A 15,275-nucleotide genomic window follows, 5' to 3' on the forward strand; every position below is an offset into this window, starting at 1 on the left:
ACCCCGCCGACCACCGAGAAGGCCGGTCCCCAGCCCTCGGCCAGGGGAGCCCTAGAGCGAACGCCCCGGCCCCCACGCCGCGGAGCTGTCTCCGGAAAAAGCTCAAGAAACTGGCCGGAGGTGCGGGGAGACGGGGACGCTAGGGGCTCTCGGTGAGTCGCCCCTCCCTGGTCACGTGATCACACGGGGCAGAAAAGGGAAGCCCAGGGCCGCGGGGACGCCCGGACACGGTGGCCGGGGTTGGGAAGGGGCGGGACGAAGATAGGGGAACGTGCGCCTGCGCCTTGGGGCTCGCCGGTCCGCCTCCCTATCGGGGGTCAAGGGGTGAGGCATCCGGGAAGGAGCCTTTGCTAGGGGAAGTCGTAGGATTTCCCCCAACATTCCCACCTTGGATTAAGAAAGGACGACGACGAGACCAGCACTGGGGAGAGGCTCCAGTTATATTTTGTTAAACTGATGGCGTCTCTGCTGCCAGAAGCGTGGGCGGCTTGGGGCTGGGTGCAGGATTGCGGGTGCGCCCCTCGATTGATGGGGTGGGCGCGGATTTACAATGAGACCGAGGTAGCCCTGTGCGTATACCTTTATTTGCCCAATCATCTTCGTCGTCATCAAAGTTGTAAGGTTTACAAACCTGGTTGGTACAGGAAGACTTGTAATAAAAAAAAACAAAAGGTCCCCATCCTCAGAAACAGCCACTGTTAATTAGTTGTGCTCTTAGTTGTGATTCCTAAAAAATTTTGAAAATACTTAAATGCTTTTATTTGTTCCTTTTCGTTAGTTTTTGACTTCATCCCATTATAATAAAGTACACTATTACCATCCCCCTTACATCTCCCTTACTTTTGTAACTTTAATCAAGACACTTAATCCATTTAAAAACAAAAAACAAAAAAACAAAACTTGTCGTAGTAAGGAATGGCCAAACTTGTAGAGAATTTTTATGAGCGTTTATTTGAGTCAAAGTGACGCCGTATTTGGGGAAGCAAGATCTCAGCTGCCCCAGACAGTCACAGTTTTGCAGCACATGAAATTGGGGAGAAAACAAAGATTACGTGGAGGTGGGAAAAGGCGAGGAGGCATCCGATTACAGACGAGGTAACCGGACTGCACTCTGTGGAGGCTGGCTGTGCTTGTTTCAAAGGTGTGTTGACCCAGATGCACTAGAACAGGACAGGGCTGGCTTAGACCCTTTCTCTAACCAAGTTAAAGGTGAGGTCACTGTCCGTAGAACCTTCCCCCCACCCGCTCCACAAAACTATACATTTAATTCTGTGTTCTTTTCCGTACTGGGAGTAGGGTAAGATGAATGAGGCATTCACTCCAACACAAAAATTTAAGCAAGTGCCAAAAAGTTAGCCAAGGTTAATAGTATTTTAATTTGACTTTTTTTAAAAAAATCAAAACTCATGCAGGAAAAATCTACAATGAATAAAATACCAAAAATTTAAACCTAGAGTAGGTCATTATTACCCTTTTTCCTCCAAGTTATTAGAATGTTACAGAGGCAGTAGGCCCCCGGAGTTTGGGAGCCAGAAAGGCAGAGGCGACTCCCTTGAGGGGAAGAAGTGGGGGGAAGGGAAAGACACTGATGATTTGCTCAAGCTCCAGTGTACCTGGGGGGAGGCCCTGTTACTGATGCCGTATTGTTTGGCTACTGTGTTAAGATTGTGTTCCCCTGGTCAAAAGCTGGCTCAGGCTCTGACCAGCGTGGCTTAGTTGGTTGGCAATGGTCCTGCAAAGTGAACAGCCTCTGGTTGATTACTGGTCAGGGCACATGCCTGAATTGCAGGTTCAGTCCCCTGGTCGGGGTGCTTTTGACATTGAGGCAACCCATCAATGTTTCTCTCCCTCTCTATCTAGCCCCCTCTCTCCTCTCTCTCTTATTTATTTAAAAATAAATAAACAAAATCTTTTTAAAAATTAACTGTCTTAACCCTACAAACTGTCTTAACATCGCGTCTCAGGCCGCCCTTTTTCACGTATTCCAGTTCGATAGCAGTTTTCCACCTGCACTGTCACTTAAGCCCATCAATTGTAACGAAAGCCAAAAAAGCTTTACCTCCCAGTGCATCATATCCAGGAGGTGCATGGAGGTTGTGTTTGCGAAGTTTCTTCGCTGACAAGTGGACCCTTTTTCTCTTTGTAATTAATTATTCTGTGGGGAGTTATGTAAATATCCTGTTTGTCATCAACTTGATTAGCACCCACGAGTGATTCTTCTCTGATGTTTTCCTCCGGTGATTGGAACACTTTTCCCTTTTTATTGAATGTAACGGGGTGACACTTGTTAACAGAACAGTGCAGTGTCCAGTGCGCGACCCTACAACACGCCATCCGCACCCCGTGTCGTGTGTTCACCGCGCCCCACGCTGAGTCTCCGCCTGCCACCACGTGTCCCCCCACACCCTCCTGCACCTCCTTCTCCCCACCCCCATGAACTTTTAAACACATAGGAACATAACCCTTTTATTTGCTTACGTAAAAGTCATGTAGTTGAGATCACGTGTAAACTTTCTAAACCCCATGGGATAGAACCCTTTGAGGCCATAGTTCAAATCATGCTCTATAACTCAAAGTTCTCAGGTTGAAGATTGTGCAATACAGGCTTACAGAGAATGGGAACTTGTAAGAGATTAATGAGTTGCTTCTCGCTTGGTGAAATGTGCAAGGGTGCGTGGGAGCCTGCTGCCCTCAGAGGGCGTGGAAGCTCCATGCCCCTTCCCTCATGCTCGCCCTCCGCATCTCTGCCCTCCGGCTGTTCCTGAATTCTGTCCTTTCACGGCAAACCAGTACTCCAGTCTAATTGTGGTGTGGTAAACATACAGTCCTGATTCTTGTCTTCGAGAAAGAAACTCACCTTTCTGGTGGTGAGACCTCCCCATGACGACACGCCTCTCGCTAAGGATCGCCTTCGTCCGTCTCCAGAGGAGAAGAGGAGATACAAGGCGAGGCCCCTGGTGCTGAGCCCCACTTCTCACCTGGTGAGAAGGAAATGCCCGGGATACTGTGACGTCGCCGCCACCTCTCGCTGTGCGCAAATGCAAAGGGCGGTCGTCCTGTGTGCTGGCTGCCCCCCCCCCCATGCTCTGCCAGCCTGCAGGGGGACAAGCGAGGCGAGGCTGCCGGGAGGCTGCTCAGAAGGAGGTGCACTAAAGCACCCCAAATCAAGATGAACGGGAGATTCATGCCACTAAACAACGTTTGGATTAAAATGAAAAGAAAAGAAAAAAGAAAACCTAAAGCTGATCAAAGCTATGAGGAGCCTGGTTACAGGCGCCACTTCTCCCACCCCCGGTCCCACCGCAGAAGTCTCGGCAACGGCTTCAGAAAACAGTGAGAGCCGCGGTCAGAAGGGTTCACCGTCCTTCCTGCACAGCACTTTCAAACTTCCCATTTCTTAAAAAGAAGCCTATTTGTCTCCTTCCTACCAGGGATTTCTCTCCCAGAAGCACCTGGGGAAGTGAAAAGGGCAAGGCCCCTGATGCATGGGCGGCGCTATTAGTCAGACTTCTAAGGAGATTAGCTGGAATCCGCGGAGTCCCAAGAGCAGCTTGTCCTGGCGTGTCTTCTCGGAAACCTTTGGCTGTGTGATAATGGGCAGTAATGGCCTATGGAGCCGGCTGGGCTTATCTTAATAAACGCAGAGCAACTTTTGTTTGAAAAACAAATTGAGGTTAAATGTATGTGTATGCCCCCCAAAGAGTCAACTCTACTGCACGATAATTTTAAAAATTAAAAATAAATGTAATGGCATTGTTCCTTATCGCTTAGCTTATAATATACATGGTGCTCGGGAGGGGAGAAATTACCCTAAAAAAGATTCTAAAATTTCAGCTTTTTGCAAGGTTGGACGGGATGGTCCCTATCATCCCAACCAGGAAGCACAGCAACCTCTTGGCAGTCCTGGAGGGTTTTTTTGTTTTACTTTTTGCTTCTCTCTCATGCCGGAGATGACCAGGGGCTCTGCCTCCCGGCAGCACCCTGCAGTGCGTGTGCACTCCGGGGAGGGGACTGGACCTTGGCCGGCGGCTCCTGCAGCGCGAGCCAGGTGCACCCCGGACACACACCGTGCTGGTTGACCGTGACCTGTGGACCATGACACCCCCGCCCTCGTCGGGAGGCTGCAACCAGTTGTGCCAGATGCTCGGTTACATTCCTCTTCTGGGCGAGGGCTGTGTCGCCTGGTTTCTGCAAGGATCTTACTTGGGATTATTTCATTACCATTTTCTTTGTTCGCGTCTCCACGTTCTCGTTCTGTCAGGAAATTGTCTAAGGTTCTCACCTGGGATGAACCTATCAGGATGCCTTTGTCACTGAGTAATTCTTGCTGAATCCCCACCTTGCTAACATTCTACACGAGGCTTCTCATGTTACAGAGTTGTTCTCTCGCTCTCTCTCTCTCACACACACACACACAGAAAGGTACATATCATATGTACGTGCCTGCTCCTTCTTTTCCTGAGTATATCTTGGAGATCTTGCCGTATGAGTGTGTATAATGCCTCATTTTAAAAAAAGCCTATGAGGAAAAATACAATAAATAGTAAATAAAATAAAATAAGCCTGAGTGTTCCATTGCATTGTTATGACATCACGTACCTAGCCTTCTCTTTCTCTGTTTAAAAAATTATAACAAAAACTTGTAACCCCAGACTAACCATGATAACAACAGCAGACAAATCCAAATTAAAAGTCCTACTACAAAGTACCTGGCCAAGGTACCTCAATTTGCTCAAGGTCATAAAGAAACAAGGGAAGTCTGAGTCCGAGGGGACACAACGACTGAGTGTGATGTGTGTCCTGGGGGGACTCGGACAGGACAGGACATGAGGGGAAACGAAGGAGACCTCGATGCAGTATGGAGCCGCGTTAGTAATGATGTCTGTACGGGTTCTTCAGTTCTGACCAGTGTGGGTCACCTTAATGTAAAATGTTACAGGAAAAACTGGGTACATAGGAATTCTCTGTACCATCTTTACAGGTTTTTTAAAAGAAATAAATCTAAAGTTTCTTTTACAAAACACGAAGACTCCCTCTATGTACAGCTCCGAAAGAACGTCGAGATGCGGTCGTGCAGAAGCCGGTGCAGAACGGCGTGCACCCGTAGCCACAGGGGAGCACACGGCGTGAAGTCCACGCTGCTCGCCGGTCTCTGCGCGTCGTGTGCGAGCTCCTCGCTGTGATGGCAGGGTCGGTGGTCATGACGGAGAGCGCAGGCTGCCACTTGCCCTTTGGCGGGGCCCCTGCTTCGGGGGCCCTGGGAGGGAAGGGCTGCGCAGGGGTTGGAGTAGGGACAGCTCTTCTCCGCTGTGTGAAGGCACGCCCTATCAAAAAAATACTGTTAATTTTATACCACCGCCCACTGGCACTAGCCTTCCAGGCGCTGCGGGTCTCCGGCGTCTTCTGCTAATCTCCACCCCGTTGTCTGCTTGGTTTGTCAGAAAGCTTCAAAAACCCCATCCACCCCAGCTCCTCGCAGGCAGGAGCCAATGACGCTGCCCAAGCCTGGGGTCTACTACTTCCCCTGGGAGGTCCGAGCCGGCCAAGTTCCCGACGGGGGCGCCCTGAGGACGTTCGGCAGGTGAGAACGGTTCTTTCTTCACAGGGTGGGGGGGATCGTTAACTGACCCCCCGCCCCAGAAACGACTGAAAATAGTTTATCATTTTGTCTAATTTTTTAAATGCTAAAAACTTCATATGCCATCACTGTAAAAAATGTAGACAACCCATAAAGCAAGCACAAATCACCTGTGGTCCCACTGCTCAACCACCACTGCTAGCCTTTTGGTGATTGCAGACTTTTCCACGTGTGTGGGTATGTACACATGTGCAAGTAGGGGGCTATGTGTACACGCTATACATGCACACACGTGTATGCTGCATAAGTCATGTGTTGCTGTGTAACAAATCACCCCCAAATTTAGTGGCTGAAGATGGTAATGAAAGCTTGTCATAGTTACTACAGGTCAGGACCTTGGGAGAGCGCTGGTGGGGTGCTCTGGGCTCAGACTCACTCGTGAGGCTGCAGCTACGATGGCGGCCAGGGCGGCTCACACTGACGGCCGCCCTGGGCCTGCGGGGGTCTGCCCGCAGGGCGACTACCCACGTTTGGCGAGAAGGCTCAGGCCCTCGCGGTGCAGGTTCTCCTCGGGGCTGTTTGCAGATCCTCACCACACGGCCGCCTCCCCTGGAAGGAGCGACCCAACAGGGACAGCGAGAGAGCGCCACAGTGCCTTCCTTCTACGGCCCCACCGTGGAGGTCGCTCCCTGTCATTTCTGCGAGATCCTGTTGGCTACACGGGCCACTGCCAGTCAGGGTGTTCGGGACTACCCAGGGACGCAAGTGCCAGGAGGAAAGGATCACGGGGGGGGGCTCTCTTGGAGACACGTGTGCATGCGTGTAGAAACCTCCTCACCGCGATGAGACCGTGTCGCATTACTGGATGGCACCGTTTACTCACTTACTTACTTGGATACGGCAGACCTGGCCCCACGCCTCGCGCACAGATCTGTGTCACCACTTTAAACAGATCCACTTTACGTCATGGCACAGATCTATCAACCTTACTTACCGTAACTGTAATCTATTCACTTAACCAAACGGTGTTGACTTTCAATAAGGACATTAACATGTCTGAGTGCGGAAAGGACAGTTATTTCAGCCAATGTCGCTGGACGACAAATGCTGTCTCATTTCTTTCTCCTGCAATGGAGTACTACCGCGCAACGGGAAAGACCGGAGTACTGGTCTACCCGACAACATCAAGGGTCTGAAAACCTCATCCACAGAGACCCAAAACATGGGTGGGGGATGGGGAGACTGACTTCAGAGGGGCACAAGGGAACTTCAGGGGGGCGACAGAAATGTACTCAGTCTTACTGGGGCGGTGGTTACACTGAGCGTGCATTTTTGTCCAGACTCACTGCACAGGTGTCTTTTCACGCATGGGATTTGTACCCCAGCACTCCAGACTGGAACGGTTTTTCGGATTTGTTGCCACCGTTTTTATTTTGTCTGACCCGAGTGTGGCTGACCACCATCCCTTGGATTTACTGGCCTCCCCACACCTGGTGCGCGTTGTGGTGGCTGTGTCTGCCGACAGAAACGATTGCATTTTCCCCGGCTGCCAGGTTGTGCCTCTACGACGTGACCCAGTCCCGAGCGACCCTGACGGCCCAGCGCGGGTCTGAGCAGCACCAGGTCCGCGTCTGCACCAGGCTGGTGGAGCCGTTCCAAGCCCAGGTGGGCTCCCTGTACACGGTCCTGGGGGAGCTCGAGCACCAGAAGGGTAAGCTGGGGCCTCTCACACGCACTCGTTCACGCCGGCTCCCGAGTGGAGACTCGGTTAGGACTGGGCCTGGTGTCTGACCCAATGGGAGTCCCTCACTGGGGTTAACATTCCTTCCACATCAGCCCACAAGTTCAGGGACTCATGGGAAACAGATGACGGGGCTCTCAGCTAATCTGCCACAGGGAGCTGAGAAAGAGTGGAGAGAAGCCATTAACTTCTGAAGGCCTACAACGTCCAAACCTGGTACCTGGTACCTGGTACCTGGTACCGGCTTTTTGAAACTGCCCACCAGCTCTTGATCTGACCGTCATTCTTGCTAGTTCGTAGATGAGAAAACCAAGGCTCAGAGAGGCTGGGGCTGAAGGGACCACGCCGGAAGTCGGGGGGGGGGCGGGGGGAGCTAGAACACGGTGCAAGCAGCGAAAGCAACCGGGAAGCATCCCTGGCACTGAGAGACGGAGGCTGCTCTTGAACGCCCGGGTCCTCGGGGCCCTCCCTCCCGGGAGCACGCGCACGCCCTTCCTCTGAGGCCTGCATCTCCTAAACTCGAAGGGTCCCCGAGAGACTTGCAGCCAGGGGAGCAGCAGCAACTTGTCCTGGGCTGACCCCCTGAACCGTCTCCAGCACCCCTTTTCTCCGACTTTCCGGGGACCCGCAGCCGCCCCGCCTCAGCTTGTGTCTTTCCTGTAACCTCGTCAGAGAGTCAGAGCAGCCCAGGCCCTGTCACCTTTCCACCTTTCACTGTCCCCGGCCCTGACAGATGTGCTCTCAAAGTCAGAAAGAGAGGGAGGGAGGAAGAGGGAAAGAAAGAAAGAAAACTCCAAGGACTCACATTCTCTGCCTCCTGTCCGGCTGCCCCTGCACCATTTTCCCTTCATATGGGTCACATTACATAACGTTGGATCTGGCTGTTTTGGCTTAATGTTATATCATAGGCATCTCCTCATGTCTTCAAAACTTTTCTAGGTAGAATGTTTAATGGCTGCATAGTATTTTATAGATCAGATGTGTGTTCTAATTCATACAACCATCGGACATTTACATTGTTTCAATTTTTTGCTTTTATGGATGCACTATACATTGATTATTGGTTAAAGCAGTTACAGGAAATTTGGTTGGCGGAATATTATGCAGCCATCAAAAGGACATTTTAAATTTCTATTGACGTAAAAAGAGTTTCACAATAACTTATTAAGAAAACGCTTACAAAATAATAATGTGTATCATGTGATCCCATTTTTGCTTAATATATTTTTACAAAAATGTAAGTTTTTTACATTTCACACATAAAATTTTGAAACATTATTTCCCAAAATGTTAATAGTTGTTTCTGGGTGGTAGGACTGTGGGATTCTTTATACACTTTATAGTGAAAATGTATTGCTTTTTATAGCTAGAGAAGGGGAATCTTTTTTTAAAGATTTTATTTATTTATTTCTAGAGAGGGAAGGGAGGGAGAAAGAGAGAGAGAAACATCAATGTGCGGTTGCTGGGGGTCATGCCCTGCAACCCAGGCATGTGCCCTGGCTGGGAATCGAACCCATGACACTGGTTCACACCCCGCGCTCAATCCACTGAGCTATGCCAGCCAGGGCTGAGAAGGGGAATTTTTAAAAAACCTATATATCTAGATATATATTTAAAATATTGCAGTTAATATCCTCATACACTAAACTTTGCTGTTTTCTGATCATTTCTTTAGGGTAGTTCCCTAAAAGTAGAATTCCTACATTAAAACACGTAAACGTTTATGGTTCTCGATTTCTACCACCAACTTCCTTTCCGGAAGTCGCAGTGATCTTAACTCTGGGTGAAATGCACTGGGAAAAAAGTAATTAAGCGGTGCTCACTTTAATTATGTTTGATTTAGTACAAGTTCATCTCTATTCAGGCTTACGCCTTGGCGTTCACCGAGTCCCTGCCATCCACATGGGCTTGGCAGGCACCCGGAGGAGGGACGGGCCCGGGCCCAAGGGCCCGCACAGGAAGGGCGGCCGGTGCCCGCTCTGGCTGCGGCCCAGTCCCTCCGAGGTTTTCCCTTGCCTTTCCCCCCCGGCCTCCCGGGAGCTCGGGAGCTCCAGCCGCCTGGTGTCCGCACCCGAGGCTGACTGCTAACGCAGGGAGGGGGTGAAACGAAGACGGGACAGCAGGCCGGGACAAGGCAGGACCTGGAGTGGACATTTAGAATCATTTGTAGGAAGAAGAATGGAAGAAACTTCCCAGTATAAATCTGACCCATATTTTTTAAATGTAACGTTTTTATCTCAAACGTACACCGCTGCCGAGTGGTAGAGATCGCGTCCTCGCGGCCATGGTCCAGGTTCAGCGTGACCCGCGCCCCGCTGTGCGGCGTCTCCACGCCTGCGTTTATCTTGCCGGTGTGTTTTAATGCTAATACAAGACATCGCCTCATTCTACTCATGCACACCTCACTGTGACTCTCTGACGCCCCCACAGTCACGCCCAGCAGAATTTTAATAGCTACTTCTTCATATGTGCTAATGCCTTGTTCACGTTTACGACCCCCCAGTTGCCTTAGAAAGAAGGAAGGAAAGGTGAGTTTCCACGCTTGGCTGGCTTAGATCAGGGCCCCGAAGTCCATACATCACGTTTGGGTCACGTGTCTCCACTCTCTGTCCACCTCTGACGGTTCTGTCTTCCTTCTCTCTCTCCTTTTTAAAATGCTGGTTATTGGAGAACAGTCGTTTGTTCTATAGAATTGGCTGGAATTTCCTGGAATCGGGGGCTTCCTTATTCTTTCCTCCTGGTTGCCATAACGTACACCTGTTGCCCCTTCCCGTGCCTTTCTCCTGCCTCTCTCTGTCTGGATTGTATTTGAGGGAAACCAAATGGTTGATGAGGGAAAGTTCTTTGGGAAAGAGTCACAGTGAGTAAATGCAGGAGAGACCATTACGTTTGAAAGTCACCTCTTTCAAAGCCCTGGGGAAAGACCAAGTCCAAGCAACCACCGGTGTCACCAGCTGCTCCTCGCTGGGGCTGGGCGGGGACCCACCAGTGCCCGGGCCTGCCCGGCCCATCCATCCAGTGACGAGGCAGGCGACCGGTCTGCCGTGAGACCCACGCACGGGCAGGTGCACAGAGCCGCGCTGGAGTGTTCTGGCCAAAAAGGGAACACCTGAGCCCACACCCTCCCTCAGACCAGGCCGCTTTCTCCCTGGGCTCTGGCTAGTTTACCGATGCCATGTTAACCTTTTTTTTTGTTGTTCCTTAAAAAAACGTTCCCCACGTTTCTAGAAGTCATACATGCTCATCATTTGCAACTGCCACAAGGAAAGAAAGGCGACCGTGGGGAGGCAGGGACAGAGCACGGGCTGTGCGTGGAAGTGGCCACCCCACCCCCTGCCTGGGCAGGGGGGGTGTGTGGCTGGCCCCCCCGGTCGGGTCCAAACTCCTGTGGGGACAGGGAGGCCAACCAGACACGGGTCATGGCCCGCGCCGGGACGCCGGCGCTGCCAGGTCACCTGCCTGGAGTGTGCACACTGAGAGCTGGCTGCGGAGGTGGAGGCGGTGAAGAAATGCCAGCTCTGTGTCGAAACACGCCGGCTGTGTCACCTTCTTTGGGCGCCGTCCAAAGGCCCCAGGGCTTTCTGTCCAGATACTCAAGTATCGGGGCGCAGCCTCTCCCCACTCTTCCCCAGGGTTCCTAGTAGAATTCGCCTCCAGGCTGGAGACGACTTGCCAGGGCCCGGGGCTGCCCTGGAACTCTCGCCGTGAAGCCCAGACGGGCCAGCCCTCTGGTCTGCTCCAGGGCCCCGCCGTCTCCTCCCCCGTGGGTCCTCCTGTTGTGTCCTCCGGACCTTCCCTCCTACATGCCCGAGCCTCCTCTGCGTGTTTTTACCTTCGCCAGGACCTGCCCGAAGCCTGCCCCCTCCCCGGGCCCGCAGTTCCCCCACCCGCCCTCGCACGCAGAGGCCCGGTCAGCTCCCCGAGCCGCACACCCCACAGAGGTGGCGCCCGAATCCCGCCGGCTTCTCCGGTTTGTCGTTGCACGCCCTTCCCCGCGACCTCTGCGGGCGACCGGTTCTGCCACCGTGTGACCCGTCCCGCCTCTGCCTCCGTCTGTCACCCACAGCTGCTCCCCGAAGCAGCTGCCGCCCTTCTGTCCCCTCTCCGCCCCGCGGACTCGGGGCTCCTCCGTCTTCTCCCATCTTCTCTCATCTTCTCTCTCCTGTTCCCTTTCCTCCCCTCCTGCTGGACCCGCCTATCATTTCAGCGACGTTCCCGGCAGAAGTTTCAAGCCCCTGCCCTCCCTCAGTCCTGCCTGATTAAACCCCAACCTCCCCGACTCCGCACAGCTGTCAGACGCCCACCTGCTAGGCCAGGCCCTACTGGCTCACCCGCCTGTCCCTTCCTGCGAACTGCCTCACCTCCCGCGTCCCAGGGGAGACTGGGGCCGCCGCAGCAGTCCGTCCTCCGACACTTGTCTGCGCCCACGCCCGTCAGCAGCTCCCCCGCCCCAGTCTGGGGCGGAGAAGGGTCCCTGCAGCCCGAGGTGCCCCCGGAGTGTGACTCCGATCCGTGGCCTGCCCTCCGCGGGTCTCTGCTCTCTCAGACGAGCCCTTCACCTACTACCACCGGTCCCTCCCTCACAGCGCATAAAGCACTGGGGCCTCTTCCATTTTAAAATAACGATAATGAGCCCTGGCTGGTGTAGCTCAGTGGATTGAACGTGGGCCTGCAAACCAAAGGGTCGCTGGTTCGATTCCCAGTCAGGGCACATGCCTGGGTTGCAGGCCAGGTCCCCAATTGGGGGCGCATGAAAGGCAACCACACACCGATGTTTCTCTCCCTCTTTCTCCTTCCTCTCTCTCTAAAAACAAATAAATAAAAACTTTAAAAAAAACACACAAGCATCTAAAAAGTAAAAAAAGAAAAAGAAAATAACAATAATGATGGTAGCTGATACCAGGCGGCACCCAGGGAGGCCAAGGGAGCCTCATCTCCATCCAGGCCCTTGTCACGGAACAAGCAAGAATCCAGGAGCACGACAGGAAGGGTTAGTGACGCGCCGTGAACTTATTAAAGCGACAGGACGCATTAGAGACGTGAGCGCAGGTGACCTCGGAGAACGAGACGTGCCCGTGAGTCTGGGTGGGAGGTTTCTATTAAACATGGGCTTCGGACGCTGGTGGGTGACCGCCGGTGTGGCTCACAATTTTTTTGGTTTAGTGTCCCAGGTTCGATTCCCAGTCAGGGCACATGCCTGGGTTGCAGGCCATGGCCCCCAGCAACTGCACATTGATGTTTCTCTCTCTCTCTCTCTCCCCCACTTCCTTCCCTCCCTAAAAATAAATAAAATCTTTAAAAAAATTTTTTTGTTTTAAGACTTTTAAAAAAGATTTAAAAGAATAAATAAATAAAATCTTAAAAAAAATTTTTTTGTTTTAAGATTTTTTTTTAAAGATTTATTTTTAGAGAGGGAAGGGACAGAGATAGAGAGAGAGAGAGAGAAACATCAATGTGCAGTTGCTGGGGGCCATGGCCTGCAACCCAGGCATGTGCCCTGACTGGGAATCGAACCTGCGATGCTTTGGTTCGCAGCCCACGCTCAATCCACTGAGCTACGCCAGCCAGGGCAGATTTTTTTTTTTTGTCCTCTGAATTACAAGAAATTGAGGAGGGGATGGCAGGGGAACAGGTGGCACCTGTGATGCTCCGGCCAAGACAGAGAAAGGGAGGGGCACGGCGGGAGGCCTCTGTCCCCCGTTCCGGCCTGCCTGCCTCAGAAGTAACAAGAACGTCGCGCTGTGCGCTCTGTGCCGGCAGAGCCCAGACCCCCCTTCCCTCCGCAGTCACGCGTCCTAAAAGGCCTGTTCTCCCGATCGGCCCCGCACTGGGGTCAACAGGAGCCAGTGACACACGGGGGACCTCACGTTTCAAACAAACACGTTTGAACCTAATCCTCCCGTGTTGAAGGCTGGTACCTACACAGTCCCATGCCCTGAACTCCGCCCAGGCCACGTTAGGTCAGTAAAGGGGCCCGGACGACAAGGAGCGCTGGGCACGGACTCTGTCTAACCGGGGGGCCTCTCTCTCTCTAAACTGCGTCACAGGAGGACAGGATGACGTCCTAGAATGCTGAGCGTAGTCATGGGAGTGCATAAAAGGGCAGGTGATAGACACCTACTTCTCTGCAGGTGGCAAAGGACAGCCAACAGGCAGTGATCAATGAACTTGGTAATAACAACAGCGAGGGGGCCTGTGGTCTTAGCTCTGGTGGGGTCGGGGGCAGTTCCTGGACTGCAAAGGTGTGTCACCATCATAGATGCAAACAGAAAACAGGCTCAGTCAAGATAGAGACTAGCCTTTGTTAAGGAAACATACCGCGCCTAGAATTGGCCGCGAACGCCCTTAGTTCCTGGGTTTTCTTTTCAGACCATCCTTTGTGGTTACTCTAGGGCTGTGAGTTTGTAAGGCTGCCGCGCAGGCCGCCCCTGAGCTGGTCAGGTTAACGTGTGGCCTCTCTCCTTCCACAGAAGCACGGACCCGGGCAAACCCCAGGTGTCCTTTCTGTTTGGTGTCACTTGCACCTTGGCAAACCTTTCCGTCAGGTCACCACAGCAGCTGCTCCAAGCCCCCTGAGCCCCTGGTCCGGGGTGGGGTGACTTGCCCCTCCCCGGGACCAAACTCTCCCCCTTGGGTTAATTAAATAGGGTGGTTTCTTTGCCCTGGTTTCCATTGCCAGAGGGTCCCAGGATGCCCCCCCTTGGTACAAATGGAACACTGGGATGGCCACTGAGACCCCTGCGCAAGCCCGGGCACTTGGGCCTGCAGAGGAGGTGGCAGGACTCAAGATGACGAGGGAGGGAGGTGGAAGGTACCTCTCTCTGGCCCTTCTCCCTGGAGAAGCGGGATTTTCAGGGTACCCTCTAAGCCCCAGACTCGTGCCTGTAGTGCATGGGGGGCCCAAGTGGACAAATCGCCGGTGCCGCATGTGCTTTGCCAAACTCATCCCGTCAAAACGCAGGACTGAGCTCTGGCCTGGTGGCTCGGCCGGTTAGAGCATCATCCCGTACACCACCGAAACGTTGCGGGTTCGATCCCCGGCCAGGGTGCTTACAGGAGGCAACCGATTGACGTTTCTCCCTCCCACCCCAAATCAATAAACATATCCTTGGAATAAACATGGGTGTTCAGACAAAGAAACTGAGGACTGAGAACAGGTGGGGGGCGGGGAGAACAGCTGTACCAACCCCCAGCCCCGGCAGCGGCAGCCAGCTAGCGTCTTGGTGTTTGTGTCTTTCAGACGGCGGTTCCGTGGTGAAGGCGCGAGTGCTGACTTGCGTGGAAGGCATGAATCTCGCGCTGTTAGAACAAGCCATCGGAGAGCAGAGGGCCTACCTGGGGGAGAGGGACGGCCGCCCGTAACAACGGGAGGCTTCCGGGGACCCTCCCCCACCCCGCGCCCGCGGTGAGCGGCGAGTCCGCTGCTGCGACGGAGGAGGCAGAGAAGACGCAGGGACTTACCCCGGGGATGGCCGTTTTCTGGAGCCTGACCCCACTCGCCCAGGAGAGCACAGGAGGCCGAGCGCCCGGCACCGCGGACTGGGGGCCTCGTGGGGGCGGGGAGGGTTCCCGAAGGTCCTCGGAATAAAGGCCGGCGAGACCTCGCCGCGTGCGCACGTGGTGCAGCGCCCGCCGCGGCCGGGAGGGGGAGCCGCGGAGCCGGCGGCCGCGCGCCGAGGCCGGCGCGGCGCGGGGCTTCTGGTGACTTCTCGGCGCGGGGCCTGAGGGGAGCGGGCCGGGGCGCCGAGTCCAGGTGGGGGCGCGGGACGCGGGGCGCCGGACGCCGCCGAGGCTCTGCCGTCAGGGAGGGCCGAGGCCCTGGCGGCCTGTGGCGGGACGGTGGCTCCGGAAACCCTCGCTGAGCCCGGACTTAGTGTGGCGCCCCCGCCCCCCGGCTGCCCCTCCGGGCAGCTCCGGGCCCCGGACCCCGGCCGCCGGCGCAGAGGCGGGCTGAGC

At 53.9% G+C, this 15,275-nt stretch overlaps 1 protein-coding gene across 1 annotated transcript; it reads left to right on the forward strand.

Annotated features, from left to right (window-relative positions):
• The first annotated feature begins 13 nt into the window (after positions 1–13).
• On the forward strand, positions 14–14,923 carry TEN1 (TEN1 subunit of CST complex). Its single transcript, XM_045835649.1, has 4 exons — positions 14–152; positions 5,442–5,581; positions 7,132–7,289; positions 14,560–14,923. The coding sequence occupies exons 2-4, from the start codon at positions 5,490–5,492 to the stop codon at positions 14,679–14,681; spliced, it is 372 nt and encodes a 123-aa protein (XP_045691605.1). The 5' UTR covers positions 14–152; positions 5,442–5,489; the 3' UTR covers positions 14,682–14,923.
• The last annotated feature ends 352 nt before the right edge of the window (positions 14,924–15,275 follow it).

The sequence above is a fragment of the Phyllostomus hastatus genome, unplaced genomic scaffold (assembly GCF_019186645.2).
Source record: "Phyllostomus hastatus isolate PE091 unplaced genomic scaffold, TTU_PhHast_1.1 phas_contig_210, whole genome shotgun sequence".
Taxonomy (NCBI): Eukaryota; Metazoa; Chordata; class Mammalia; order Chiroptera; family Phyllostomidae; genus Phyllostomus; species Phyllostomus hastatus.